The sequence below is a fragment of the Cyclopterus lumpus genome, chromosome 14 (genome assembly GCF_009769545.1).
Source record: "Cyclopterus lumpus isolate fCycLum1 chromosome 14, fCycLum1.pri, whole genome shotgun sequence".
Taxonomy (NCBI): Eukaryota; Metazoa; Chordata; class Actinopteri; order Perciformes; family Cyclopteridae; genus Cyclopterus; species Cyclopterus lumpus.
Window position 1 is genome coordinate 1,120,001 of NC_046979.1, and position 22,500 is coordinate 1,142,500.

A 22,500-nucleotide genomic window follows, 5' to 3' on the forward strand; every position below is an offset into this window, starting at 1 on the left:
GACTTCCTGTTCCAGCTGCACCTCAACGACGTACCGCGAGACGACTCCAACGAGGTCCGGAAGGTTTTATGGGCTCGTTTCTAGAATGTGATCTTTTATATTTATTTCTAACCATTGATGTTATTTATCATTTCACATTCGCATTTTGTTTTCATTATAACTTTTGACATATTTGGTGTTTACTGTTGTTAAATAAATATTCTCGCACATGCTCATTACACTAATGCTGGACTGGCAAAATGAGCCAGTTTCAAACGTTGAGGCTTGAAGTTTATTGGTGGAAGTTCATCGACTGACGATGACAAATGAACGTTGACGGGCGGCTTGTTGACAGGAAGTGTTTTCAGACGTCATCATTTCATCAGTTTGGTCACCGTGTTTCAGGGGCTCGAGGTTCCGCTGGTCGCCGTGCTGCAGTGGTCAACTCCCAAGATGCCTTTCACCAACTGCATCTACACCCACTACAGGTGAGGCCCAGCTGGTTTTAGGGGTTCATTTACTCCATGACTCGTTATTCCATCAGTAAACATTGTAAACATTAGTGTTTGGTCTCAATCTCTAGTTTCAAGTCTTCTTCAATACAGAATGATGTTCATTTAGTAAATTATGGTCATTTAGAGTCAAACAGACCATAAAGCAGGGGACGCTTTAGGGCGGGGCTACACGGTGATTGACAGGTCGACACCAGATACGTCACTTCCTGCTCGCTGGCTGCTAACAGACCGCGTTCCCTCAGTCTGGGGGTCTGGAGGTCCAGTGGTACCCGTGGTCTCTCCTCTCTCAGGTTGCCCAGCATCCGTCTGGACGAGCCTCGCTTCGTCATGACGGCCAGCTGTCCGAGCACCGTCAAGGTCAAGGAGCACTTCAAGGTCAAGTACGTTCTGCTCAACAACCTGCAGGACTTCCTGGCTGTGCGGCTCGTCTGGACTCCAGAGGGTCAGTGTGCTGAGGTTCCTGTGGGGGGGCGGTCCGCTGGAGACCCAGACCCAGACCTCTGGGTCTCAAGATGGACCTTTTTGAACTGTATTAGAAATACATGAATCATGTCATTTTAAGGGAAGACATTTATTAATAAAACTATATATTATGAAGCTTTATGCAGAGGGGTTAGTTCACACAGCATTCAGAGACTCATTTATACACATTTATTAATATAAACTATATATTATGAAGCTTTATGCAGAGGGGTTAGTTCACACAGCATTCAGAGACTCATTTATACACATTTATTAATATAAACTATATATTAGTCACAGTATTTGGTGACATGTAAAATATTAATTTGATATATTCTTTGTGGTCTTCACGCTTGTCAAGGCGTCCATACTTCTCTGGTCGTGTTTGGACCTCACAGATTGATTATTGATCGTGTGCCTTCAGGTCGAGGTCAGACTGACGACTCGCTGGCCGCCGTGGTCTGTCACTCTCCTCTCAGTAACCTCGGCCACTGTCGCAAAGGCAGCACGGTGTCCTTCAGGGTGGCGTTCCAGATCCTCAAGCCGGGTCTGTACGAGGTAGGTGGCCACGCCTCTGGAGGGGAGGAGGAAGTGGGCGTCGCCGTTGGTTTGAGGACGTTTTGAAGCCTCGAGTTCGTCGTTCTGTCCGTCGCCATCTTGTTTTTAGTTTTTTCCAAGAGTGACGTAGAGATGGCATATATGTCTCTGGTAGAGACCTGTCAATCACCTTGTAGCCCCGCCCCTAAAGCATCCCCTGCTTTATGGTCTGTTTGACTCTAAATGACCATAATTTACTAAATGAACATCATTCTGTATTGAAGAAGACTTGAAACTAGAGATTGAGACCAAAAACTAATGTTTACAATGTTTACTGAGGGAATACATCAAGAGAAGTAGAGTCATTTATATAGACTTCTATACAACCAGAGGAGTCGCCCCCTGGTGGTCAGGAGAGAGAATGCAGCTTTAACACATGAAGCATGGACTTCTATACAACCAGAGGAGTCACCCCCTGGTGGTCAGTAGAGAGAATGCAGCTTTAACACATGAAGCATAGACTTCTATACAACCAGAGGAGTCGCCTCCTGGTGGTCACTAGAGAGAATGCAGCTTTAACACATCAAGCATAGACTTCTCTACAACCAGAGGAGTCGCCCCCTGGTGGTCAGTAGAGAGAATGCAGCTTTAACACATGAAGCATAGACTTCTATACAACCAGAGGAGTCGCCCCCTGGTGGTCACTAGAGAGAATGCAGCTTTAACACATCAAGCATAGACTTCTATACAACCAGAGGAGTCGCCCCCTGGTGGTCACTAGAGAGAATGCAGCTTTAACACATGAAGCATAGACTTCTATACAACCAGAGGAGTCGCCTCCTGGTGGTCACTAGAGAGAATGCAGCTTTAACACATGAAGCATGGACTTCTATACAACCAGAGGAGTCACCCCCTGGTGGTCAGTAGAGAGAATGCAGCTTTAACACATGAAGCATAGACTTCTACACAACCAGAGGAGTCGCCCCCTGGTGGTCACTAGAGAGAATGCAGCTTTAACACATCAAGCATAGACTTCTATACAACCAGAGGAGTCGCCCCCTGGTGGTCAGGAGAGAGAATGCAGCCTCGCTTCACTTTTGAGAACCAGCAGTTGCCGTGTGGCTACATTTACTGGTTGCAAAAAACCAAGATGGCGACGGCCAAATTGCCGAACTCGAGGCTTCATAACATCAGTCCACAAACCAATGCGTGACATCACGACGACTACGTCCACTTCTTACGTCGCTCCTCCTCTGTCCAAATATGGTCACTTCCACACAAAAAACCAAGATGGCGACGACCATGGAAGTCGGTTTCATGCACATGTCTTCTGTCTGCAGCTGAGTCAGCACATGAAGTTGAAGCTCCAGTTCACGGCCTCGGTGTCCAACCCGCCGCCCGACGCCCGGCCGCTGTCACGTAAGGAAAACCACTAACCATGGAGATGAAATAATAACACCAACAAGATACGTGTACGCACATATAAAACCATGGTCTCTGGTATAAACAATAACATTATGACCTCATTGATACGCAGATGAGCGCCGATCGACTGCATTCAGAAATCAATCATTTTAAAAGTTGTGGAGAGAACAAACAAAACGTTAATTCAGACTTTTTACTATTTAACATCATTATGTTGATATTTCGGCATCTTTTTTATTGTGATCGACTTACAGCAAAATGTGATTATTTTGACCGAGACACTGAATGCAGATAACAAAGACAGGAAGTCAAACGAGATTTTCAAAATAAAACCGGATGTCAAACGGACCGTTTTATTGGGTGTTTTTCTTGAGCGTTCCCATCTGATTTCAGTAACTAGAACCCTCTGAATGTCATATTCAATCATCTCTTTGATCCCCACTCAGGTAAAAACAGCCCGTCCAGCCCGGCGTTTCGAGACCTGCTGGACCGACACCAGGCCAGTCTGGGCCGGTCCCAGTCCTTCTCCCACCAGCAGCCGTCCCGCTCCCACATCATGAGGTACCCAACCAGCATCCTTACATTTATGTATTCATTCATTTGTTTTTTTACCAGAAAGACAAACACAATTAATTAATTATTTTATATATTTCGAACAAATTATGACAAAATTGGTTATTGTTCTTTTTAAAATAATGGCTAATTATTATTATTATTATTATATGTACAATATTTATTTAAGTTTTATTTATAACAACTAGTAATATTTTATTATCAGTTAAGTAATTTGGTGAAGTCACAAAGTACAATATGTATTTGACATAAAATGGAACACCAATGAACCTCAAACCGGTTTTGGGGCGTTTTTCTTGCCCCCGTCACATTTCTCTGTATCTCTGAAATATAAATATAATGTATAATAATATAATCTAAAGTTCTGCAGAACCATCAAATATAAGTAGAGAACTAGAAAACATGTTTAGTGCAGAATAACCCAGTTATTAGGACATAAATCATAAAGAAAGAAATAACACGTTGGATATTTGTTTATTTATTTTTACTAAAATTGGAAAACAATATAATCTAAATATCCAACATTTCCAAGTGTTACAATGTTGGGAAAATAGAGACTGTACGTGTTATAAATATGATATTATTTACATGTTTACACTTCCTGAAGTCCAGTCAGTCTCTGATTTGTTGTCACATGACTTCCATCGTGACGTCATAGAGCTCAGAATTTAATGTTTTTAACACAATCGGATTAAAGTGAACAGATTATTATTGGAGGAGATTTTAAATGAGACACGAAGAATAAAATGTGTTAATTGTGTGTGTGTGTGTGTGTGTGTGTGTGTGTGTGTGTGTGTGTGAGGACGGGCAGTGCCATGGAGCGGAGGGCCATCACCCCCCCCGTGGGCTCTCCGGTGGGCCGGCCGCTCTACCTGCCGCCGCAGGACAAGACGCTGCTGTCGCTGGACAAGATCGCCAAGAGGGAGTGTAAAGTCCTGGTGGTGGACCCCGCCAGCTAGGGGGGAGGAGGCTAGGAGGCGAGGAGGGAGTGTAAAGTCCTGGTGGTGGACCCCGCCAGCTAGGGGGGAGGAGGCAAGGAGGCAAGGAGGGAGTGTAAAGTCCTGGTGGTGGACCCCGCCAGCTAGGGGGGAGGAGGCAAGGAGGCAAGGAGGGAGTGTAAAGTCCTGGTGGTGGACCCCGCCAGCTAGGGGGGAGGAGGCTAGGAGGCGAGGAGGGAGTGTAAAGTCCTGGTGGTGGACCCCGCCAGCTAGGGGGGAGGAGGCTAGGAGGCGAGGAGGGAGTGTAAAGTCCTGGTGGTGGACCCCGCCAGCTAGGGGGGAGGAGGCTAGGAGGCGAGGAGGGAGTGTAAAGTCCTGGTGGTGGACCCCGCCAGCTAGGGGGGAGGAGGCTAGGAGGCGAGGAGGGAGTGTAAAGTCCTGGTGGTGGACCCCGCCAGCTAGGGGGGAGGAGGCGAGGAGGGAGTGTAAAGTCCTGGTGGTGGACCCCGCCAGCTAGGGGGGAGGAGGCTAGGAGGCGAGGAGGGAGTGTAAAGTCCTGGTGGTGGACCCCGCCAGCTAGGGGGGAGGAGGCTAGGAGGCGAGGAGGGAGTGTAAAGTCCTGGTGGTGGACCCCGCCAGCTAGGGGGGAGGAGGCTAGGAGGCGAGGAGGGAGTGTAAAGTCCTGGTGGTGGACCCCGCCAGCTAGGGGGGAGGAGGCAAGGAGGCAAGGAGGGAGTGTAAAGTCCTGGTGGTGGACCCCGCCAGCTAGGGGGGAGGAGGCAAGGAGGCGAGGAGGGAGTGTAAAGTCCTGGTGGTGGACCCCGCCAGCTAGGGGGGAGGAGGCAAGGAGGCGAGGAGGGAGTGTAAAGTCCTGGTGGTGGACCCCGCCAGCTAGGGGGGAGGAGGCTAGGAGGCAAGGAGGGAGTGTAAAGTCCTGGTGGTGGACCCCGCCAGCTAGGGGGGAGGAGGCTAGGAGGCGAGGAGGGAGTGTAAAGTCCTGGTGGTGGACCCCGCCAGCTAGGGGGGAGGAGGCAAGGAGGCAAGGAGGGAGTGTAAAGTCCTGGTGGTGGACCCCGCCAGCTAGGGGGGAGGAGGCAAGGAGGCAAGGAGGGAGTGTAAAGTCCTGGTGGTGGACCCCGCCAGCTAGGGGGGAGGAGGCAAGGAGGCAAGGAGGCGAGGAGGGAGTGTAAAGTCCTGGTGGTGGACCCCGCCAGCTAGGGGGGAGGAGGCAAGGAGGGAGTGTAAAGTCCTGGTGGTGGACCCCGCCAGCTAGGGGGGAGGAGGCAAGGAGGCGAGGAGGGAGTGTAAAGTCCTGGTGGTGGACCCCGCCAGCTAGGGGGCGAGGAGGCAAGGAGGCAAGGAGGGAGTGTAAAGTCCTGGTGGTGGACCCCGCCAGCTAGGGGGGAGGAGGCAAGGAGGCTAGGAGGGAGTGTAAAGTCCTGGTGGTGGACCCCGCCAGCTAGGGGGGAGGAGGCTAGGAGGCGAGGAGGGAGTGTAAAGTCCTGGTGGTGGACCCCGCCAGCTAGGGGGGAGGAGGCAAGGAGGGAGTGTAAAGTCCTGGTGGTGGACCCCGCCAGCTAGGGGGGAGGAGGCAAGGAGGCAAGGAGGGAGTGTAAAGTCCTGGTGGTGGACCCCGCCAGCTAGGGGGGAGGAGGCAAGGAGGCAAGGAGGGAGTGTAAAGTCCTGGTCATCATATAATAATATTAATATATAATATTATATTAGATATTAATATTATTATTATATATATATAATATAATAATGTTACATTATATTATATTACATATAATAATATTATATATTGTATAATATATCTTTAAACATGTAGCTTAGCGTGCTAACATGCTAAGCTATGATATTATTATATCTGTTTCCTGAATGTGTCTTTAGAGGTTGTTGCAGAACGTTGATGAAGTTCCACCTGATGATTCCTTGGTCTCCTTGTCTCCTTGTCTCCTTGGCCTCATTCGTCTCCTTCGTCTCTTGTTTTCTTCGTCGATACTTCCAAACAAAAAAAAGTTTGGAATGATTATAATTTAATTTACGAGATGTTCTCAATGTGCAGGATGACTACAGAGTCCGTTATCAGGAGATAATGAACGATCAATAACTCCCTGATAATGGACACTTTAAAGAGTATTAATTATTACACCACGGTCACTGGTGATCGCTCATTTATATTTTAGTGCGTTTTGAAACCAACATCCTGGTAACCTCGAGGGGGTCGTTCCCATCCCATAATAGTTACTACGCAATGGGAACGTTGTTCACTGCTCCAGTAGAGAGGACAGACCTGTTGGTTCAGAGCCTCTTGTGGACAAAAGGAGTATTACAGACTTGTGTTTATTCAGCTGTTCTTAAGTCATAAACAGTGTGTTTTGACCTCTGTGAGCTTCCGTAGCCTCATAACAACAACCGTTAACGTATTTAAACATTGTTTCTTTAAGGTCTCATTGTTTATTTAAGGTCTCATTGTTTCTTTAAGGTCACATTGTTTATTTAAGGTCTCATTGTTTATTTAAGGTCTCATTGTTTCTTTAAGGTCACATTGTTTATTTAAGGTCTCATTGTTTCTTTAAGGTCACATTGTTTATTTAAGGTCTCATTGTTTATTTAAGGTCACATTGTTTCTTTTAAGGTCACATTGTTTCTCTAAGGTATCATTGTTTCTTTTAAGGTCACATTGTTTCTTTAAGGTTTCATTGTTTCTTTAAGGTCTCATTGTTTCTTTTAAGGTCACATTGTTTCTTTAAGGTTTCATTGTTTCTTTAAGGTCTCATTGTTTCTCTAAGGTCACATTGTTTCTTTTAAGGTCACATTGTTTCTTTAAGGTATCATTGTTTCTTTTAAGGTCACATTGTTTCTTTAAGGTATCATTGTTTCTTTAAGGTCACATTGTTTCTCTAAGGTCTCATTGTTTCTTTAAGGTCACATTGTTTCTTTTAACGTCTCATTGTTTCTTTAAGGCCTCATTGTTTCTCTAAGGTCACATTGTTTCTTTAAGGTCTCATTGTTTCTTTTAAGGTCACATTGTTTCTTTAAGGTATCATTGTTTCTTTAAGGTCACATTGTTTCTCTAAGGTCTCATTGTTTCTTTAAGGTCACATTGTTTCTTTAAGGTCTCATTGTTTGTTTCTTTATGGTCTCATTGTTTCTTTAAGGTCACATTGTTTCTTTAAGGTCTCATTGTTTGTTTCTTTATGGTCTCATTGTTTCTTTAAGGTCAGATTGTTTCTTTAAGGTTTCATTGTTTCTTTAAGGTCACATTGTTTCTTTTAAGGTCACATTGTTTCTTTAAGGTATCATTGTTTCTTTAAGGTCACATTGTTTCTCTAAGGTCTCATTGTTTCTTTAAGGTCACATTGTTTCTTTAAGGTCTCATTGTTTGTTTCTTTATGGTCTCATTGTTTCTTTAAGGTCACATTGTTTCTTTAAGGTCACATTGTTTCTCTAAGGTCTCATTGTTTCTTTAAGGCCTCATTGTTTCTTTAGTGCGACATGTAGTGAAACATTCATATTGTAACTTTATTGTAACATTTGAACGTCAATGCAACATTCACTGTAAGGTCGTCATTGTGACATTTCAGTCTAAAAGTCGCACATAAAGGTGACGTGATATGTAATATGCTGTATATGTATGTATATAAATACACAGTAAACACAGTATGTGCTGTTTTATTTACGCCTTTTGATGAATTTAATCAACTCATTTCGACGTCACGTCGCATTTTTAAAGTTAAAAAAAAAACTGCAGCGCTCCACGTCATGTGACGAGGAACGACCAATCACAGCTGGCAGATATCAGTCTACGATTAATTAATAAGGGAGAGAAGTTAATTATTTTAGTTCAGGATGACCCCAAGGTCACCCCCCCCCTCCCCCCATGGAGGACTATATCAGACACCCCTCTGTAAATGTAAACATGTGTACATTTAATTTAATCCTCGAGTAAATGGAGAAACTACATTAATCTAACTTCTAGAATAATTATGTAATGAACTGTGAAGCCAAAATACATTCTCTCTCCTGACCACCAGGGGGCAAGTCCTCTGGTTGTATAGAAGTCTATGCTTCATGTGTTAAAGCTGCATTCTCTCTCCTGACCACCAGGGGGCAACCCCTCTGGTTGTATAGAAGTCTATGCTTCATGTGTTAAAGCTGCATTCTCTCTCCTGACCACCAGGGGGCAAGTCCTCTGGTTGTATAGAAGTCTATGCTTCATGTGTTAAAGCTGCATTCTCTCTCCTGACCACCAGGGGGCAACCCCTCTGGTTGTATAGAAGTCTATGCTTCATGTGTTAAAGCTGCATTCTCTCTCCTGACCACCAGGGGGCAAGTCCTCTGGTTGTATAGAAGTCTATGCTTCATGTGTTAAAGCTGCATTCTCTCTCCTGACCACCAGGGGGCAACCCCTCTGGTTGTATAGAAGTCTATGCTTCATGTGTTAAAGCTGCATTCTCTCTCCTGACCACCAGGGGGCAAGTCCTCTGGTTGTATAGAAGTCTATGCTTCACGTGTTAAAGCTGCATTCTCTCTCCTGACCACCAGGGGGCAAGTCCTCTGGTTGTATAGAAGTCTATGCTTCATGTGTTAAAGCTGCATTCTCTCTCCTGACCACCAGGGGGCAACCCCTCTGGTTGTATAGAAGTCTATGCTTCATGTGTTAAAGCTGCATTCTCTCTCCTGACCACCAGGGGGCAAGTCCTCTGGTTGTATAGAAGTCTATGCTTCACGTGTTAAAGCTGCATTCTCTCTCCTGACCACCAGGGGGCAAGTCCTCTGGTTGTATAGAAGTCTATGCTTCATGTGTTAAAGCTACATTCTCTCTCCTGACCACCAGGGGGCAACCCCTCTGGTTGTATAGAAGTCTATGCTTCATGTGTTAAAGCTGCATTCTCTCTCCTGACCACCAGGGGGCAAGTCCTCTGGTTGTATAGAAGTCTATGCTTCATGTCTTAAAGCTACATTCTCTCTCCTGACCACCAGGGGGCAACCCCTCTGGTTGTATAGAAGTCTATGCTTCATGTGTTAAAGCTGCATTCTCTCCCCTGACCACCAGGGGGCAAGTCCTCTGGTTGTATAGAAGTCTATGCTTCATTTGTTAAAGCTGCATTCTCTCTACTGACCACCAGGGGGCGACTCCTCTGGTTGTATAGAAGTCTAGGCTTCATGTGTAAACAACGATAATTAAAAATTATTTTCCGACAGCAATTTATATGCATATTTATAGAAATGTATGATCCTATTAATCCAAAGTACCTCTTCATGGGTAGTTTGTAATATAGTTTTTACTTGAATTTCGGTGGTGCCAAAATGTCTTTAACATTACCCTTTACATTTATATACAGCAATATAAATACGATTCTGAATGGAATATAAAAACAGCACCTACACCTAAAAAATATAACACACTTACAATAAATGGACATTTAGCACTTAAATAAAGAAACCTGCAGCTTAAGAGCTTTAGTTCTGAACATATTTTACTAATGAATCATTAAATATTACATTTGTGTCAGCAGCATCACATTGTAATCTAGACAATAATCAAGACGTAATAAAGAATCTGTCTTTAGTTGTGTGCGTGGCTCTTAAAAGAGCCGTTGTTGTTGTTGTTGTTGTGGTGGTCCGGGCCTCTACTTCTTAGCGGCCTTCTCGGTCTTCTTGGGCAGCAGCACCGCCTGGATGTTGGGCAGCACGCCGCCCTGAGCGATGGTCACTCCGCCCAGCAGCTTGTTGAGCTCCTCGTCGTTGCGGACGGCCAGCTGCAGGTGCCGGGGGATGATCCGGGTCTTCTTGTTGTCGCGGGCCGCGTTGCCGGCCAGCTCCAGGATCTCAGCGGTCAGGTACTCCAGCACCGCCGCCAGGTACACCGGAGCTCCGGCGCCGACACGCTGGGCGTAGTTACCCTTCCTCAAGTGTCTGTGGACACGGCCGACGGGGAACTGGAGCCCGGCCCTGGAGGACCTGGTCTTGGCCTTCGCTCTGGCCTTTCCACCGGTTTTACCTCTTCCGGACATGTTGACTCTTTGTTCGTGGAGCGAAGGAAGCAGAAGGAGACGAGAATGCCAACATGGCGGCGACAACGAGCTTATGTAGGAACGCAGCTGCTCCGTGATTGGTCAGAGCGAGCGAGGATGCGATCGTCCAATCAGAAATGAGCTCGTGTTAAGTTCCGGTGTCTACCACCAAGCTTCCGCGTGCTACTGCTCTTTCAAACGGGATTAAACCGGAAGTTAACATGTATGTTTTTACTTTCTTGTTCTGTACATTTGTAGATATAAACAATAACACGAAAGAAACACGCGTACACGGTAATAATAATAATAATAACACAAACACGACATTTCAAAATAAAATATGACAGAATAAATTGGAATTTACTGAAATATACTGCACCCACTGTAAACAAAATACAACATATTTTAATATATATATAAATAAATAATATACATAACATATAGTACATATATATATAAAATGCAGATATTATATATTTATTTTAAATATATAAATGAAGAGTAAATTGGAATTTACTGAAATATACTGCACCCACTGTAAATAAAATTCAACATGATATATAATATGCATAAAATGTATATATAGTACATATATTATATATATATATAATGTAGATATAATATATTTATTTAAAAAATATACATGAAGAGTAAGTTGGAATTTAATATATATTTATAAAATATATAATATAGAAAAATAAATATAAGATAAAGTGCACAGGCAGGGGATGGACTCGAGGATGGAGGAGCAGAGGATGGAGGAGCAGAGGATGGACTCGGTGATGGAGGAGCAGAGGATGGACTCGGTGATGGAGGAGCAGAGGATGCACTCGGTGATGGAGGAGCAGAGGATGCACTCGGTGATGGAGGAGCAGAGGATGGACTCGGTGATGGAGGAGCAGATGGACTCGGTGATGGAGGAGCAGAGGATGGACTCGGTGATGGAGGAGCAGATGGACTCGGTGATGGAGGAGCAGAGGATGCACTCGGTGATGGAGGAGCAGATGGACTCGGTGATGGAGGAGCAGAGGATGGACTCGGTGATGGAGGAGCAGAGGATGGACTCGGTGATGGAGGAGCAGAGGATGGACTCGGTGATGGAGGAGCAGAGGATGGACTCGAGGATGGAGGAGCAGAGGATGGACTCGGTGATGGAGGAGCAGAGGATGGACTCGGTGATGGAGGAGCAGAGGATGGACTCGGTGATGGAGGAGCAGAGGATGGACTCGGTGATGGAGGAGCAGAGGATGGACTCGGTGATGGAGGAGCAGAGGATGGACTCGGTGATGGAGGAGCAGAGGATGGACTCGGTGATGGAGGAGCAGAGGATGGACTCGGTGATGGAGGAGCAGAGGATGGACTCGGTGATGGAGGAGCAGAGGATGGACTCGGTGATGGAGGAGCAGAGGATGGACTCGGTGATGGAGGAGCAGAGGATGGACTCGGTGATGGAGGAGCAGAGGATGGACTCGGTGATGGACTTCCGTTCTTCCTGAAGTCCACAACCATCTCCACTGTTTTCAGAGTGTTGAGCTCCAAGTTGTTCAGACCAAGTCACCAGATGGTCTCCCACCCTCATTGGACTCATCCCCATGAGGGATGAGACCAATGAGGGTGGTGTCATCCACACACTTCAGGTGTCTGGAGGTGCCATCTTGTAGAATACATTTTGTTTATTACCAGTACATGACTGGTAAATACATTACAAACATATTTAGGGACATTTAATATAAACCAAAAGGCTTAACTTGCATAGGAAAATAACGTATACTTGGTCAAACAAATATGTAAATAATATATACACAACATCCCACTTCTGATGTGCTTGCATTCTGAATGGTGCCTCTCGGCTGGTCTCAGGTCAGTCTAAGCCCTCTCTCCGCGGATACGGCGGGCCAGCTGGATGTCTTTGGGCATGATGGTGACCCTCTTGGCGTGGATGGCGCACAGGTTGGTGTCCTCGAACAGGCCGACCAGGTAAGCCTCGCTGGACTCCTGCAGCGCCATGACGGCGGAGCTCTGGAAGCGCAGGTCGGTCTTGAAGTCCTGAGCGATCTCCCTCACCAGGCGCTGGAAGGGCAGCTTGCGGATCAGCAGCTCGGTGGACTTCTGGTAGCGGCGGATCTCCCTCAGAGCCACGGTACCGGGCCTGTAACGGTGGGGCTTCTTCACGCCGCCGGTCACCGGGGCGCTCACCGGGACGCTCTTACGGGCAGCTCTGGCCGCCAGATGCTTCCTGGGAGTTTTTGCTCCGGTGGACTTACGGGCGGTCTGCTTGGTTCTGGCCATTGTGTCTCATCGGTGTTCATAGATGAAGAAAGAACGAGCGGAACCGCGGCTTTATAAAGGAGCTGCCGGAGTCAGGGCGGCGCTGATTGGTCCACGCGGGGAGGCGCGCGCGCTGTAGTTAACTGACTTTATTGGCGCTTTTACGTCGCTCGCGCGAGCAGAAGCCGCTCGCGAAACTTGAACCTGCGCTCGCGCGCGAGTAGTTTTTCTTTTTGACAGTAAGTGGGCGGAGCCAGTCGCCATTGTATCTCTACATCTGATTGGTTATAATCCTCGTTTTTGGATTGGCTGGATCTCACACGCGACAGCCGTTGGTCTTCCGATGGCTTTGCTTATCACGTCACTCATTAGTCACTGTAAAGTATTTTACAGTCAAACTAAATATGACAACCCTGCTTTTATATATATATATATATATATATATATATATATATATATATATATATATATCCTTCTTGCACTGGTTTCCCAGTCATACACATATAATTATATATATATATATATATATATATATATATATATATATATATATTGTGTTTATAAATATATAGTATAGGACCTGTTGACATTATATATATATATATATATATTAAATATATATGTATACAAGATAAGATATTTCTTTATTCCTCCCGAGGGGAAAATTCCTTGAAGCAGCACCAACCATGTTTACATATATACAATAAAATAAAATAGCAGGGCAGGACATATTACATTTGAGAATTTAAATAATAACGGAAATGAAAATATATAAATTAAAGTGTACCCAGTGTATCTAAAGTACATGTGAAAGTGAAAGCGGTTCAAGGGTTATTGATGTTCATATGATCCTTGTATATATGCACATGTGTTTTTATTCAAGTTTGTATGTTTGTTTAGGAAATATAAGAAATACCTAAAATAAATATAAAATGTAGCCCCGCCTCCCGGACTGGGAGTAAACAACTCTGGTCATGTGACAATTTACCTTAAACACGTGACACTGCACACATTTAATTGAGACACCTTTATTATTTAAATATTTAATTGAAATGCATTGATACATCCTGCAGTCACGTTTTAGAGCCGTTGAGCAAATGCAAAGAAAACAACAAAACAAATATTCTAAACATGTTTAAATGTTTAAAACACAATTAAATGTAGTTTAAAGTCCCGCTTTGTCACGTTTAAATGGAGATGAATGAATGTGGTGTTTGAATGAGCCGGAAGAAATAACGATATCACATATTCTCTATTTATCTTCAACACAAGCTGTAGTTATTAAAGTAAAGTTGAATAACATAGATTTAACGACTGATTACTAACAGTGTTTAAATCACTACATGAAAGAATTAGTGAAACATTAAGAAGTAAACAAGCTACAAAATGAACATAACTGTTTATGATTTAAATGGCGACGCTGTTCTCCACGCGTCCGGGACTCAGGTACAGGTACGGCAGCTCCAGTTGGCTGTTGCGCTGCGTGATGTCATCAGAAATGGCCGCGAGGTCGGCCTGCACCGCCTCCACCAGCCGGCGGTGGGCGGGGTCTCTGAAAACCACCTCCTTGTAGTGACACAGCGGAACCTGCAGGGGGCGACACGCCAGAGCTTTTAATTCACTTTGATTCAAACGTGAACACTGAGAAGATTAAATAACTTAAAACTTTACTGGTTTCAAGCAGGAGCAAATAAATAAATGAGCTAAGGAAAATAGAAATTATACTTATTGAGCAATTAAAGGCCAAGATTTCAGTTAAAGTGAGATTAAGGTCAGCAAAATAATAGTACTTCGTGTTTGTGTGTATCAGTATCAGAATACAACATAAATATTAGCTTTATATATTAAATTATATGTAGCTGACAGGAGCAATTTGAGGTTAATACACACATATATATATATATATATATATATATATATATATAACATAATTATAAGGTGAAATAATAATAATATAATATATAACAAAAAAAAGAAAACATTAGACTAACATTTAATATGATTTAGTGATATATATATATATATATATGGTTATATACAATCTAATAAAAAATGTAATGATTTTGAATGATTTTAATAAAATAAAAATAAAAAATAAGGTAGGTTTGAAATACTTAAAATTATATCCTGAACAATTTATTTGGGTTCAAGAAAAGATTGTTAAATATTTCTGAGGTTTTAAAAGTGAGGAAAGGTATCCATGAGAGCGGCCCCGTGTGGGCGGAGCCTCACAAAGTCGACGGCGGGCTGCGACAGCAGAGCGAGCGCCGTCAGGATGCGACAGGTGGAGTTCACGTCCGGCAGGAAGGAGACGACGTCGTCCTCCGTCAGCGAGCCTTTGACCCGCGGAGGAGGCCGACACATGGAGGCCGGAGCGTTGGGCATCCAGAGGGCGAAGTCCAGCTGGAGGACGCAAAGTACAACCATGAGCGTTCACGAAGGGGCGTTCTGTGACCGTCCGTCTGACGTCACTCAGGAACACGTTAGCCGCTGACTAGCGTAACGCGCTGGAATCTCACACGCGGTCGAGTTGCATTGTGGGTAATCTAGTAGGCAGGTTTTTTACGACGTGCGGAATAAAAAATCTCAAATATCGGAAGAATGTGGTTTCTGAGAAAATGAAGCTCTAATTTGATCTAAATGATGAAAGCAAGACAATTCTTTATATTTACATTTAACTAAAAAAACTGTCAATCTGACTGTTTTCAAAATAAAAGAGTCCCTTTGTTTCACTTGTTCAGACTGCAGAAGGTTTTTTTAAAAGCAGCCTGTATGTTTTTAAGGATCTTTAAAGGATCTTTGAAGTTATTTAAAGGATCTTTGAAGGATCTTTAAAGGATCTTTAAAGGATCTTTGAAGTTCTTTAAAGGATCTTTGATGTTCTTTAAAGGATCTTTGAAGGATATTTGAAGGATCTTTAAAGGATCTTTGAAGTTCTTTAAAGGATCTTTGAAGTTCTTTAAAGGATCTTTGAAGGATATTTAAAGGAACTTTGAAGTTATTTAAAGGATCTTTGAAGTTATTTAAAGGATCTTTGAAGTTATTTAAAAGAACTTTGAAGTTATTTAAAGGATCTTTAAAGGATCTTTGAAGTTATTTAAAGGAACTTTGAAGTTATTTAAAGGATCTTTGAAGTTATTTAAAAGAACTTTGAAGTTATTTAAAGGATCTTTGAAGTTATTTAAAGGAACTTTGAAGTTATTTAAAGGATCTTTAAAGGATCTTTGAAGGATCTTTAAAAGATATTTAAAGGAACTTTGAAGTTATTTAAAGGATCTTTAAAGGATCTTTGAAGTTATTTAAAGGAACTTTGAAGTTATTTAAAGGATCTTTGAAGTTATTTAAAGGATCTTTGAAGTTATTTAAAAGAACTTTGAAGTTATTTAAAGGAACTTTGAAGTTATTTAAAGGATCTTTAAAGGATCTTTGAAGTTATTTAAAGGAACTTTGAAGTTATTTAAAGGATCTTTAAAGGATCTTTGAAGGATCTTTAAAAGATCTTTAAAGGATCTTTGAAGTTATTTAAAGGATCTTTGAAGTTCTTTAAAGGATCTTTGAAGGATATTTAAAGGAACTTTGAAGTTATTTAAAGGATCTTTAAAGGATCTTTGAAGTTATTTAAAGGATCTTTGAAGTTCTTTAAAGGATCTTTGAAGGATCTTTAAAGGAACTTTGAAGTTATTTAAAGGATCTTTGAAGGATCTTTAAAGGATCTTTGAAGTTATTTAAAGGATCTTTGAAGTTATTTGAAGGATCTTTGAAGGATCTTTGAAGGATCTTTAAAGGATCTTTAAAGGATCACACCTGGGAGAAGTTGAGGCTGGCGTGGAGGGCCGAGCAGGAGAAGATGACCATGGTGACGAACGTGGACACTTCTGCTTTGGTTCGGAGGGTCGGAGGGAAACCTGGAGGACGACAGGAGACAGGTTTGCCTTCTGTGATGTCATCATCAGGGGACAGATCAGGGATCAGCTGACAGACACACACCTGAGCTGTGGTTGAAGCTGTGAGCGTTGATGTCACTGATCCAGAGCTGAAGCTCAGAGTCCTGCAGAACCTCATCGTCTCCACGGTAATACAGATCCACCCAGCTGACCACAAACCTGCAACACACACACACACACACACACACACACACACACACACACACACAATATATATCAGGGGACGACTCCTCTGGTTGTATAGAAGTCTATATTACATTACATTACATTTAGCTGACGCTTTTATCCAAAGCGACTTACAATCATGCTACAGGGAACAATTCAGGGTTAAGTGTCTTGCTCAAGGACACATCGACTAGGGCGGGGATTGAACATCGTGAACATGAAATGGTCTCAGTCTCCGGTTCCTGGTCTCCTGGTCTACCTGTGCAGGGCTCCCCAGACCCTCAGGGCGTCCTGGGCGTAGTGGCTCTGAGGCAGTTTGTCCACGCCGCGCTGCATCAGGTCTTCAGGGACACACAGGGATGCATAGCAGATCCTGTCTGAGGCCCGGGAGAGGAGGACAGGTAACGCCTCCAGACCAGAACCCGACGCCTGAAAGAACGAGATGACAGACAACTGCACCACACCGGTCTTACCCCCCCCCCCCCCCCAACACACTCTTTAACTCTTCTACCTTATCAAACACCCCGTTAGCAGCCAGCAGCGTCATTCGGGCCTGGAAGTTGATCTGTAGGGACGTCCTGACGTGAGGCATCAGCAACTGTACACAAACAACTATTAATGTCCTTTAAAAACACGCCAATAAACAACATTTTAATGGAGACGCGGTTGGAGATCAATTAAGATAATTTAAGTTGTTACACATTTACAGGTGAATTAAACCTAAATCTAAGGCGTGATCCGCTTTGTGAAGGTGCGTTTGTGGACCTGGTGCAGCGGGTGCGGTTCTGGAAGCTGTCTCAGCGTGGCCACGCAGAACAGCTCTCCCAGCATGTGGGTCCTCAGGTAGTGGGAGGCCAACTGGTGGCACTGGAAGTCTGCGCAGCGAACCCAGATCTTAGCCAGCAACCAATCGCAGCCGGGGTCAGAGGGCAGGAAGACCGGGTTCTGGGGGCCGGGACTTTGCTGCAGCTGAAGGAGCCACATGTTATAACTAAACTACGAGCGGCACACACACCAGAAACCACACAGTTCTGCAGCGGCGTCACCTGAATCCCAACACCTGCGGTTCACCTGGATGGCGATGGGGACCAGCTGTCCCTGGCGGTTCAGGTGGAGAAGGCACAGCGGGGCGCACAGGTACGTCTGCTTGCCGTTGATGACGTTGGCCGGGACGCCGTCCAAAACCTCGTAGTCCAGCAGGTAAACGTTCCCCCTCTGTCGCAAGCACAGGGCATCGAGATAGAGCAGCGGTATGAAAGGGCACAGCTGGCAACAGCTGGAGGTCAGAGGGCAACGTACACACCTCTAGCTCCTGCTCGAGCGAGGAGCCTCCAGACAGGAAGGGGCGGAGCATGTCAGCGGTGACGGACAGGTTTGGAGGGAGGAGGCGGGTCTGATGCAGCATCAGCGGGTTGCAGCCGTTCAGACATTGGTAACCAAAGTACCAGTCCTCCTTCCAGTGAGCCTTAACGAACCCTGAGGCAGAAATCAACCCGTTAATCTGCTGCTTAATTAATCGCGTCGTAAGCAACTATTTCCTCTATTTTAGGCAACAAAAAAGTATGTCCGTCACAACTTGTTTTTTATCAACCAGTGAACAGGAAGTGACCTTATGTGGACCGAGGAGTGACGTAGAGACCTGTATACGTCTCTGGTGGAGACCTGTCAATCACCATGTAGCCCCGCCCCTAACGCATCCCCTGCTTTATGGTCTGTTTGACTCTAAATGAACATCACGCTGTATTGAAGAAGACTTGAAACTAGAGATTGAGACCAAAAACTAATGTTTACAATGTTTACTGAGGGAATAAATCAAGAGAAGTAGAGTCATTTATATAGACTTCTATACAACCAGAGGAGTCGCCCCTGGTGGTCAGGAGAGAGAATGCAGCTTTAATACATGAAGCATAGACTTCTATACAACCAGAGGGGTTGCCCCTGGTGGTCAGGAGAGAGAATGCAGCTTTAACACATGAAGCATAGACTTCTATACAACCAGAGGACTTGCCCCCTGGTGGTCAGGAGAGAGAATGCAGCTTTAACACATGAAGCATAGACTTCTATACAACCAGAGGACTTGCCCCCTGGTGGTCAGGAGAGAGAATGCAGCTTTAACACATGAAGCATAGACTTCTATACAACCAGAGGAGTCGCCCCCTGGTGGTCAGGAGAGAGAATGCAGCTTTAACACATGAAGCATAGACTTCTATACAACCAGAGGAGTCGCCCCCTGGTAGTCAGGAGAGAGAATGCAGCTTTAACACATGAAGCATAGACTTCTATACAACCAGAGGAGTCGCCCCCTGGTGGTCAGGAGAGAGGATGCTGCTCTAACACATGAAGCTTTAGCCTCAGTCTGTTGGACCTGACCTGAGACCAGTCCGTGTGTGGTTCCTCACCGGCGGTGCGGTTCTGGTGTCCAATGTGGGCGAAAACCGCCTCCAGCTCTGCAAAGCTGGCCCAGGCCTCGGTCCGGCCGGCGAAGCCTTTCAGGTAGTGCACGTTGGGGGTCGGACTGAGGACACAGAAACAAACCGCGGCTCACTTCCTTCATATTTGGTTTGATATGTTTTGTGTGCGTCCGCGTTGTGAGTGCGTGACTTCACCTCTTGTGCGAGTAGCTGAGGTTCGGCCCGAGTTCAGCCAGACTGTTCACGTCGACACATTGTGGAGCGCCGTCGACGAACCGACGCCATCTGCAACAACAACAACAACAACAACAACACAACCCTCCCAACTTTATTCTGACGGAGATTTTTTTTAAGATGAAAAAATCTGTTTGTTTGTGTTTTTTTTTTTTTTTTAACCTGATGAGCTTCTGCTGAAGCTGCAGCTGTTTGAGTCTCTGCTGCTTCAGCTTCTCTTCTGTCTCGTCCTGCGGCAAACACACTGGACAGGAAGTGATGACGTAAAGATACTCTGTTAGAGGTCAAGGTACTTATACCACACCTTAAATAGACCTACAAGTATAAATATCACAATAATCTTTAGCCAATAAAAGTACTAATACCACACTGTATATACTCAAAATCCTCTGGTACAGTAAAAGTACTACTAGAAAGTCAAAATACTCTGTTTCCAGTATGAAAACAGCATTAAAATGTTTTTTTAGTAAAAGTACGTCAACAATAATCAGTCAAATGTACTTGAAGTATTAAAACCGTGTCTGTTCTACTATTATATATACTGTTGTATATGCTATCATTAGAGTAGTATTACTCATGCATAGTACAGTATACACTATATTCAAGAGGGACTGTCTTCTTTTCTAACTTTAAAGGTAACTCACACTTTCCACTCCTCAGCTCCACGTCGCCCTCTGCTGGTTGCAGCCACCGGTCGCACAGGAACTCCTGTACCTGTGGATCCCTCTCAGGCCCCGCCCCCGTCACACCTGGCCCCGCCTCCTGACCGCCCGCCAGCTCACGGACCTCCACCCGGCTGCAGTGCCAGTCCAGGTCGGGCAATCCGGTCCGAGCCTCCAGACGAAGCCGGACCAGAACCAGACGACCCAGAGGACCGTCGGCCCGGACCCGAACTGGACACGACTGTCGGGACAGAACCAGATCGTTGTTCGTGACGTAAACGCTTTGCGTTGAATCCCAGTTAGAGACAAAACTTACCGACCCGGGCAGGAGATGGTGGTCGCCCTCGCTCACGCTGATGGGCGGGGTCTCCCCCTGTGAGCCAATCAGGTTGAGCCACAGGCGGCTGAAGGTTCCACAGGTGGGACCAGGTGAGGTGTGGACGGTGACCTCAAACTCCTGACAGGAAGCCATCGCGTGGGACATGATGGTGAGACAGCTGGTGAGGACGGGGAGACTTTATGACACGTCTGTTAGCATGATGTCAAGACCTGGGACCTGATAGCAATAGCTTCAGTCTGTTAGCATGATGTCAAGACCTGGGACCTGATAGCAATAGCTTCAGTCTGCTAGCATGATGTCAAGACCTGGGACCTGATAGCAATAGCTTCAGTCTGCTAGCATGATGTCAAGACCTGGGACCTGATAGCAATAGCTTCAGTCTGCTAGCATGATGTCAAGACCTGAGACCTGATAGCAATAGCTTCAGTCTGCTAGCATGATGTCAAGACCTGAGACCTGATAGCAATAGCTTCAGTCTGCTAGCATGATGTCAAGACCTGGGACCTGATAGCAATAGCTTCAGTCTGTTAGCATGATGTCATGACCTGGGACCTGTTAGCAATAGCTTCAGTCTGTTAGCATGATGTCAAGACCTGGGACCTGATAGCAATATCTTCAGTCTGTTAGCATGATGTCAAGACCTGGGACCTGATAGCAATAGCTTCAGTCTGTTAGCATGATGTCAAGACCTGGGACCTGATAGCAATAGCTTCAGTCTGTTAGCATGATGTCAAGACTTGGGACCTGATAGCAATAGCTTCAGTCTGTTAGCATGATGTCATGACCTGGGACCTGTTAGCAATAGCTTCAGTCTGTTAGCATGATGTCAAGACCTGAGACCTGTTAGCAATAGCTTCAGTCTGCTAGCATGATGTCATGACCTGGGACCTGTTAGCAATAGCTTCAGTCTGTTAGCATGATGTCAAGACCTGAGACCTGTTAGCAATAGCTTCAGTCTGTTAGCATGATGTCATGACCTGAGACCTGTTAGCTTTAGCTTCAGTTTGTTAGCATGATGTCATGACCTGGGACCTGTTAGCTTTAGCTTCAGTCTGTTAGCATGATGTCATGGTTTTGTTAAATCTTCCTGCTGATCTCTGAACAGCTCATTTGTTTATCTCTCTGAGATTTGACTTGGAAATGAGCTTCATTCAGCGTTAGCGTGGGCGTCAAAGGTCACTTCCTTCTTCTGTTGTTCTCCTCATGAGGGAACTTCCTGTTCTGAGTTCAACTGTCAGAGAGCAATGAAAATCTGTCAAATATCCCAACAAAATATAAGAATATATATATTAATATATATAAGAATATATATATTAATATATATATATATATATATATATACAGTATATATATATACTGTATATATAAGATCTGTTTTAGTTAGGAATGAAAATAACATTTTCATTTAAATTTGTTTCTAAAAATAAATATTATTATATTGAATATAATATTATATTGAATATAAATTTGTTGGTAAAATATGAATATGGTTGAGAGAACAAGTGAATATTCATTTATTTATTGTTGGAAATCTAAATCCTTTGAGTTCAATGTGGACAAATTTCATCAGAAAAAAAGAATATTTATAATTGTATTAGTTGTATTAATTGTATTAGTGTTGAGTTCAGCAGCGAGAGCAGAATATTGGCACAATGACGACTGTTTTCTTTGTTTTGTTCTTTGTAGTGATTATTATGTTACTTTTCAATTTAATTCAATTACATTGTAACGATGAAATAAAAGTGACTGTTTTATCAGATTTATTTCAAAGACGTCTACAAGGTAAATTAAGACTTATAACATCTGATTTAATTACATATAAAACAGTTTAAAACCTCAAAGGGAACGTGAAGACGTCTGCCTGCTGTGACCTTTGACCCTGGACGCCATCCAGTGAGTTTTTGATTCTTTTGGTAAAGTACTTAAAATTCTTACTCTGTACTAAACATTAAATATTTAAGAATAAAGATATTTCTTTGGCAAATTGACCGAACATATATGTAAGAGATGAATTAATATATAAACTA

General features: G+C 44.2%; 4 protein-coding genes across 5 annotated transcripts in view; 1 reads left to right on the forward strand and 3 right to left on the reverse strand.

The window, feature by feature from the left end:
• Positions 1 to 4,859, forward strand: part of LOC117742781 (microtubule-associated protein 11-like) — a 10,783-nt gene extending 5,924 nt beyond the window's left edge. Inside the window, exons 7-13 of the mRNA XM_034550412.1 lie at positions 1 to 54; positions 385 to 467; positions 785 to 940; positions 1,355 to 1,514; positions 2,834 to 2,912; positions 3,365 to 3,479; positions 4,294 to 4,859. The exon at positions 1 to 54 is cut by the window's left edge and continues 94 nt beyond it. Of these exons, the coding sequence (XP_034406303.1) occupies positions 1 to 54; positions 385 to 467; positions 785 to 940; positions 1,355 to 1,514; positions 2,834 to 2,912; positions 3,365 to 3,479; positions 4,294 to 4,450 (804 nt within the window). The 3' untranslated portion in view covers positions 4,451 to 4,859. The remainder of the gene's footprint in view (positions 55 to 384; positions 468 to 784; positions 941 to 1,354; positions 1,515 to 2,833; positions 2,913 to 3,364; positions 3,480 to 4,293) is intronic.
• A 5,035-nt stretch (positions 4,860 to 9,894) lies between these two features.
• Positions 9,895 to 10,502, reverse strand: LOC117742393 (histone H2A-like). Its single transcript, XM_034549682.1, has one exon. The coding sequence runs from the start codon at positions 10,447 to 10,449 to the stop codon at positions 10,066 to 10,068; it is 384 nt and encodes a 127-aa protein (XP_034405573.1). The 5' UTR covers positions 10,450 to 10,502; the 3' UTR covers positions 9,895 to 10,065.
• A 1,372-nt stretch (positions 10,503 to 11,874) lies between these two features.
• Positions 11,875 to 12,883, reverse strand: LOC117742392 (histone H3-like). Its single transcript, XM_034549681.1, has one exon. It carries the CDS (start codon positions 12,736 to 12,738, stop codon positions 12,316 to 12,318), a length of 423 nt encoding a protein of 140 aa, XP_034405572.1. The 5' UTR covers positions 12,739 to 12,883; the 3' UTR covers positions 11,875 to 12,315.
• An 868-nt stretch (positions 12,884 to 13,751) lies between these two features.
• zgc:152891 (uncharacterized protein LOC767741 homolog) overlaps positions 13,752 to 22,500 on the reverse strand; it is a 10,520-nt gene continuing 1,771 nt past the window's right edge. The window contains exons 3-16 of one of the 2 annotated variants that reach the window (XM_034550122.1): positions 20,450 to 20,630; positions 20,116 to 20,374; positions 19,634 to 19,715; positions 19,433 to 19,522; positions 19,226 to 19,341; positions 18,130 to 18,302; positions 17,898 to 18,041; positions 17,592 to 17,795; positions 17,338 to 17,424; positions 17,086 to 17,255; positions 16,705 to 16,820; positions 16,522 to 16,622; positions 14,950 to 15,120; positions 13,752 to 14,304 (exon numbers count right to left, since the gene is read on the reverse strand). In XM_034550122.1, coding sequence (XP_034406013.1) covers positions 14,125 to 14,304; positions 14,950 to 15,120; positions 16,522 to 16,622; positions 16,705 to 16,820; positions 17,086 to 17,255; positions 17,338 to 17,424; positions 17,592 to 17,795; positions 17,898 to 18,041; positions 18,130 to 18,302; positions 19,226 to 19,341; positions 19,433 to 19,522; positions 19,634 to 19,715; positions 20,116 to 20,374; positions 20,450 to 20,617 — 2,061 coding nt within the window. In that variant the 5' untranslated portion in view covers positions 20,618 to 20,630 and the 3' untranslated portion in view covers positions 13,752 to 14,124. Of the gene's footprint in view, positions 14,305 to 14,949; positions 15,121 to 16,521; positions 16,623 to 16,704; positions 16,821 to 17,085; positions 17,256 to 17,337; positions 17,425 to 17,591; positions 17,796 to 17,897; positions 18,042 to 18,129; positions 18,303 to 19,225; positions 19,342 to 19,432; positions 19,523 to 19,633; positions 19,716 to 20,115; positions 20,375 to 20,449; positions 20,637 to 22,500 lie in introns of those variants that run through there. The other variant, XM_034550123.1, reaches the window with a different exon arrangement.